General features: G+C 45.1%; 1 protein-coding gene across 1 annotated transcript; it reads right to left on the bottom strand.

The window, feature by feature from the left end:
- Positions 1-301: 301 nt before the first annotated feature.
- Positions 302-5,815, bottom strand: LOC125544258 (probable plastid-lipid-associated protein 14, chloroplastic). The gene is made up of 13 exons (XM_048707875.1): positions 5,368-5,815; positions 5,225-5,268; positions 5,070-5,148; positions 4,844-4,966; positions 4,431-4,613; positions 4,262-4,348; positions 3,024-3,130; positions 2,841-2,928; positions 1,980-2,060; positions 1,814-1,890; positions 1,579-1,714; positions 1,327-1,389; positions 302-1,049 (listed from the first exon to the last, which is right to left on the bottom strand). The coding sequence occupies exons 1-13, from the start codon at positions 5,620-5,622 to the stop codon at positions 423-425; spliced, it is 1,950 nt and encodes a 649-aa protein (XP_048563832.1). The 5' UTR covers positions 5,623-5,815; the 3' UTR covers positions 302-422.
- Positions 5,816-6,557: the final 742 nt, after the last annotated feature.

The following is a 6,557-nucleotide window of genomic DNA, read 5'->3' as shown; positions in this document are numbered from 1 at the left end:
TTCGTGAACCACTTAACAACGACTACAATCATTGGAGTGAGCCAAAGACGTACCGCCATCATCGCCCCTCCCTTGCTGGAGTCAGGCCAACCTTGTAGTAGTAGGGGAAGCCTCCAGGATATTTTATTGTATCTCTTAGCTGTAGAAGTTACTTTGTAATTAAATTTCGTGGATCATGGATCCAAAGCTGTGTACCTGCAATGGTTGTGAGCATGAATAAAATCATGTGTGTTTCTAGAGAAAAAAGTCCCTTTCTCAAGATTGTGTAGAACCCTCCCAGTTTATGTAACATACTAGTACATTTTTAACATAACACTGATTTTATTTCTAGAACCTTTATTATGTACACTTGCTAAAAAAGAATAATGTACACCTACAGATACAAGAATGCTACAGGAGACAATGGGTTACAAATATGCTCCTCAGGGGTCAGACGTACGGTTTGATCTAACGAAAAGTAAAGCCGACCCATTAACACCGCGAAGAACCATCAACCTTGAATCAATGTATGTACCGCAAACAATCTTTGACAGGTCGAACATCTCCGGTGGCGTCTGCGTACGGACCTCTTGCAGCACATTGCGTGCAGACTTGACGTTCAAAGTTGAGCCGCAACTCATGGACACGTCGACGTCGTCCTCATCCACGTTAACGCTAGCGGTGGGGAGGCTGGCTGGCAGCTCCTTCATCTTTGCGGCTTTTCCCCATTTACCACCAAGATATCTGGAAGATGTAATCCTACTACTACTCTCTTTACCATCCTCGGCATTGGTGTAAATCCTCCCAGGAGTTATCCTTGCCGATGTGGTAACTGACAGATTTCCTTCGGTTCCAGATTTGTCGTGGGGCCAGTCGGATTCCGGCATGATTTTGAAACCAATATCTGAGGTCAGAGATAAAATGGGATCCACAGATTCTGGGGCTTCGGCGAATGTGAGGAACGCATCGCTGATGAGGACTCTGGGGGTAGGCTGACGAAGTGTTAGACCGATGTGCCTTCCAGTGCAGTACAAGAGGCACCAGCGACCAGGTAGGAGGCGAAGCCAATTCTGAGCAAACAAAAGCAGAGAGGAATATATGAAATAAATGAAAATAGATTGATAGGACTTAAGTAGAACCATCACATATACAAAATATATGATCTCTCGATATCCTTATATATCAAGTGAACTCATCACACATACACCCTAACAATTGCTGTAATGAAGAAACCATAACGGCTTATCACCAAACTAGAAACTATCCCCCAGGTAAACAATTAGCTCAAAACAAAGTTCACCTTGCATGGTATTCATAATTATCAGGACTTGGAGCAGGAATAATTACCTCTGTACTTGAATTAGGGTTTAGCACCTCCATCAACTCAATGAAATATGCTAACCGTCTACGCTGTAAACATGGTAAAGGAAGCCTAATAAGTTAACTGGAGTTCCACCATACTTCTTCATACAAGTAACAAACAAATGATAGCTTTCAGTAAAAATATCAGGTTCATTTTGGATTGACACTCGAGCATCTTGTGAACATTTGGATGGAGATGCAGCTTGAGTCATCCATTTTTTGCGAGAAAAATAATACCTGATGATGCCCATAAATATAATCTTCAGCCAGGCGGACAGCAGTAGATCCCAAGCCCCAGCGTACGACATTCACTGTTGGACTTATACGCCATTTAGGTCCACAAAGGAAGGGGTGACGCAGTGCATCGACACAACTGTAAATTAAGTTGATACAGCAAAGTGAGAATCTAATGTAGATACAAACCTGTTTTAAATCTGCAACTTTAGCTTACCAACAGTAGGACTAGTCTTACCTTATCCTTTTGTCAGATTTTGTTGCCAGTAATAAGGCCAAAAGATTCCAGCCAGCACCCCAGTGCCTATCTAGCATCTAAGAAATAGCAAGAGTAAACCCCAGTATCATCAGACAACTTCAAGAAATAATATGCCGACGGTAATACCGTAAATACAAATTCTTACCTGCAGACCAATATTCCCAGATGGAGAATTTTGGCTTAGAATCGGTACAAGGAACTCACGCAGACATGATGGATCATTTCCCTGCAATATGAGATACTGATCATGAAGTCATAGCTTTTTTAGTTCCACCATTGATATTTCTAGAAACTTACAGAGTTGAAATCGCTTGCAAAAACATGTGGTGTTAAATCTCAAACAGAACTAAACAGAGTATAAAATTAAGTCAGAGGACATCCACGATCTTGCAACAGAACACTTAGCAACATGAAATCTCCAATATTAATTAAACATTATGAAGTCCATGTTGGCATGCCCGACCGCCAGAAGGGAATGAGGCACTAGCTGCTTAGTTTGCACTCCCTCTGTTCCTAAATATAAATCTTTGTAGAGATTTCACTATGAACTACATACGGAGCAAAATGAGTGAATCTACACTCTAAAATGCATCTACATACATCCGTATGTGGTTCGTAGTGGAATCTCTTCAAAGACTTATATTTAGGAACGGAGGGAGTATATAATTGGTAGAATACCTTAAGGAACGACATGTCCTTGTCCTTGTGACTTCGTAATTATATAGCTATTTTGCCCTTTTATTTTTAACGAAAAATATGTGTATTCGACAAGAAGAAATGGGGGCCATGTTTTCATTAAATATGCCTTATTATTAGCTTAGGATGGTATTTCCCTAACTTCTTTCTTTATTTCGATGCAAATTTTACCAAATAGCAGCCTGAACGTTCAGGGTTAGAATGCAAAGTGCTAAACTATAATACAATGACGAACACAAATATTCGTGAGAACAAGGAGGGAATAGAATATGGCGGAAACGATAAAACTCAAAAGATGCACAAGACAAACCTTATTCAAGAATGACTTGAATTTTTGGAATGTCGATGAATCCATGAGCTCTCTCAAAACCATCTTTGCCATTATGAAGCCCACGCACCTAGAGAAAAAACAGTTAATACTTTTTATCTTATACTAGTATATATGCGTACATATTAACCACTGTTAACTGTAAACAGAAGCTCTCAAACCTACCTCATGTCAAATGCTATCATCATTTTCCGCCTCTCATTGTTACTTGCTACTGCACTGTTGCTGGGGTCATTGTCATGAAAATCAACAGCATTCCCAAGAATACCAACCTAAAAAAGATGAAGAAAACACGAAATTGATCGGCTGGTTTAACTTTAGATGAAATGAAAGCTACAGAGCACTGGGACACAGAATGTGCAAACTTTGCAGGGTTTAATCACACATTACCTTTATGGTCTGGTTTGATTAAAATTTATTTTTTCAGATAGAACAAGGAGATCACTCCCTGGTTCCATCTCATCAGTGGAACCTGGGGTCAAGTTTTCAATTCAAATATTTTGTACCTTAACAAGACGAATACACATGTGGCAAGTGATACAAGTGCACTTATGTACACCGGCATGCTTAAAGAATGCAGCTCAAATGTCGTACTCAGTTATTTACATAAGGAATGGCTTGATCGGAACGCCTCACCTACTATTATCTGAGACAGCAGCTAATTCTTTTCATATGGATGATTCAGAAAAAGCACAGAGTAGGATGACATAGAGTACATTTGGTTCATTACCTAGCCTTGCTTAGCTAGGCTAGATTTTACTAGCCGATTCAAGCAAGGGCTCGTAGGAGCAAAGCTGGGTGTTTGGTTGCAGCTTGTAACTCGTCCGAGAGCATATCGTAAAAAGGGGACCATGGGGCCGGTGCATCATGGACCACGACTCATAACATGGAAGTTAGCTACGGGTGCACGCACGATTCAGGTTGTTTTTTTGTGCTTGTTCGTTTGCCGGGGTGAGCGAGCCAAATGGGCTCTCCTTCGTGGGCAAGGATTTAGCGGCAGTTATGGGCTAAATTGCCATCAAAAGCCAGATTTACTTGTCCAAACCAAATGCCTAGCCTTGCCTAGCTAGGCTAGTTTACCTTTTGCCGTGGATCCAAACGAGTCCATAGTACTTTTGTCATCAATCAACACATAGAGGGAAAATATACTACAGAGTTGTCCTGAGCACGATCTCACTTATGTCAGCAAATCAAAATATGAATACACGGTTAAACGGAAATGATTAATACACGCTGATGCAAAATCATGATGAAACGGGAATGTTATGTTTAGTAGTTCAACTGTATTACATGAAATGGGCCAAATGACATTGATTTATTAATGTTCCCAGTAACCTAAGCATGATTGCAAGGACATAATACAACCACTTGTGTAAACAAGAATAAAAGGAAATGGTGCTTACTTTGACATGCTTGTCTACTGGGCTTACATGAACATTCTCCAGTCTAAGCTCAGTATGCGCCATTCCATGGCTATGCAGATAATTTACCTGCATAAAGTAAGACATATCTTCAGTCTAGATCAACTGGTAACTGAATAACATTAAAAAATCTTTAACTTTTGAAGCTTACACCAATCAGAAGGTCTCTCATCAATATCCTGATTAAACGCAGCTGCCGAGTTACAGCAGGCCCTCCAACCGAATCATCTCCTACCCTCCTTACTTGTTCTTCATCCAATGCTAATGTTGCTTCCAAGGTTGGAAGCCAATCCGAGAGTTGCAACCAGTGACGCAAGGAGTAACTCCCATGGTACTGCATTAACATTTTTTTATTGTAAAATAACGATTATACCAGCACATAGCTCAATCCAGCAAGAACAAACAAACCTAAAGTAGCAATTACATCTAGACTAGAAACACCCCTAAACGGCTAAACCCAGGCAGGCCCTGACATGAATATGAGATCATGAAAAATGATACTCCTACTTCCACATTTAACTTAAAACAAGATCAGCTCGAGGAAATTAAGGCAAAAGCTCTGACCCCGTGCACCAAGACAAGCGGACTATCACCCTCTTCCATGGCCTTGCTCGGAGTGACGTAGCCATGGACCTGCATCGCGTAAGAGTGGTACATCATCTGGCGACGGGCCAGCTTCTTCAGCACCTGTGATGACACGAACGAAACCCAATGGAGCTCAGCCAGATAGATCCCCATATATTCCAAACGCACTAAACAGCACCAGAATTTAACAGGAAGAAAAAAACACCTCTAGCGCGCGGCGGCCCCTCCGCTTCGCCTGTGAGCTAGTCAGCTGCCGCAACACCACCGTCGACCCGTACAGCTCACTGAATTAAAAAAAAGGTAATGATTGTGGGTTCAAAGAATTCGTACTGTCCAGTGTGTTACATGCCGCTGACCGACCTGCTAGGATCGCGCACCGTGGCCTCGAATATCATCTCATCGGACTGTAGTAGAAAAGGCAAATCGCCGACTATTAGCAACAAGGGAGAAGCGCGACCGAATTAGCGCGTGGGGGAGTGAATCAGTGGGGGCTAAACACCGACCCGTCCGTGGAGCCCGACGCTGACGCGGTCGGCGACAGTGAAGTCGGCCATGTCGAACCTGACCACGGGGCACGGCCCCGCAGCGGCCCCATCGTCCGCTGTCGCCGGCGCGGGCGCCGGCGTGGAGGCCGACAAGCTCGCCTCCAGCCGGAACCGCGGACGGCGGCACGGATGCGCGGAGGCGCGGCATAACGGTCGGGGCAAGCCGGCCGGGGAGGGGCGCGAGGCGGCGACGGCGGCGGCCGCGAGAGCCATGGTTCCGTTGCGGTGGAGGAGGGAGGGGCCGGGGTTGGGGGAGTGGACTGATGGAGGGAGGGGCGCGTTAAGACTTAAGAAGAGGAGGAGGCGCGAGGCGGTTGCGTGCGGGGAAGCGGCGCGGGCGTACAGCCATGAGCTCGGCGCGCGCTCGCCTCACCCCGCGCCGCGGCAGCGACCGTGCGGCGGCACCGGGCGTGCGATCTTTTTGGGCATGGTGCACCAGCTCGGCCGTGCGCCGGTGTTGACAGCTTCTGCCACTTGGGCAGTGATGAGACGGAGTATTATCCAGGTAGTGGTCCACCGGTGAGTGTGTAGCCACAATGGAGAGTAAGGGGCTGTTTGATTTCATTAAATCACCTGACTTATAAGGGCCGGTTTTTTTGATGGCTTTCAGAATAAGCTGCAATAAGCTGCCCCCTACCTAGCTTATTCTAGAAGCTGAACCAAACTTATTTTTTTAGAAGCCTAGTAGTTAAGACTTGACTAGTAGGCTTTTAAAAAGAAAATTTCGATTGGGCTTCTAGAATAAGTTGGATAGGGGGCAGCTTATTCTGGAAGCCCAAAAAAGCTAGCAAAAGAACTGGAAGTCAGGTGACTTAGGGCCCGTTCGGAAGTGCTCCGCCTCCGCGCTTCTCCAGAAGCAGGCAAGAAGCTGGCCGAACGCGACGGCTCCTAGAATCCAGCTCTCGGAGAAACCGAACGGGGCAGTGCAATTTTCTGGAGCGGCTGTTGCGCAGCTTCGCGGAAACGAGGAGTAGGAGTTGGTCGTTATTACATGAGAGATGCCCTTTCGAAGTGCTAGTAGAACCGTTTTCTCTCGCTAATTACATCGATACTGCCCTTCCGAAGAGCCGTAGCGAGAGAAAACGCTTCGCTGCTGCCGAACGCTCGCTGGGCGCCACGAGAAGCTGGCTACTGGAGAAGCTGGCTCT

The sequence above is a fragment of the Triticum urartu genome, chromosome 3 (genome assembly GCF_003073215.2).
Source record: "Triticum urartu cultivar G1812 chromosome 3, Tu2.1, whole genome shotgun sequence".
Classification (NCBI taxonomy): domain Eukaryota; kingdom Viridiplantae; phylum Streptophyta; class Magnoliopsida; order Poales; family Poaceae; genus Triticum; species Triticum urartu.
The sequence above is the reverse complement of the archived record's forward strand: the minus strand, read 5'-3'. Positions and strand labels throughout refer to the sequence as shown.

What these genes read in the sequence shown, in the direction of transcription:
- LOC125544258 (XM_048707875.1), bottom strand. Translation starts at nt 5,622, where the DNA reads ATGGCTCTCGCGGCCGCCGCCGTCGCCGCCTCGCGCCCCTCCCCGGCC. An exon ending in ACGGTGCGCGATCCTAGCAG is followed by an intron (nt 5,149 to 5,224) that starts GTCGGTCAGCGG and finishes TTTTTAATTCAG; the next exon opens with TGAGCTGTACGGGTCGACGG. An exon ending in TGAGAGACCTTCTGATTGGT is followed by an intron (nt 4,349 to 4,430) that starts GTAAGCTTCAAA and finishes TACTTTATGCAG; the next exon opens with GTAAATTATCTGCATAGCCA.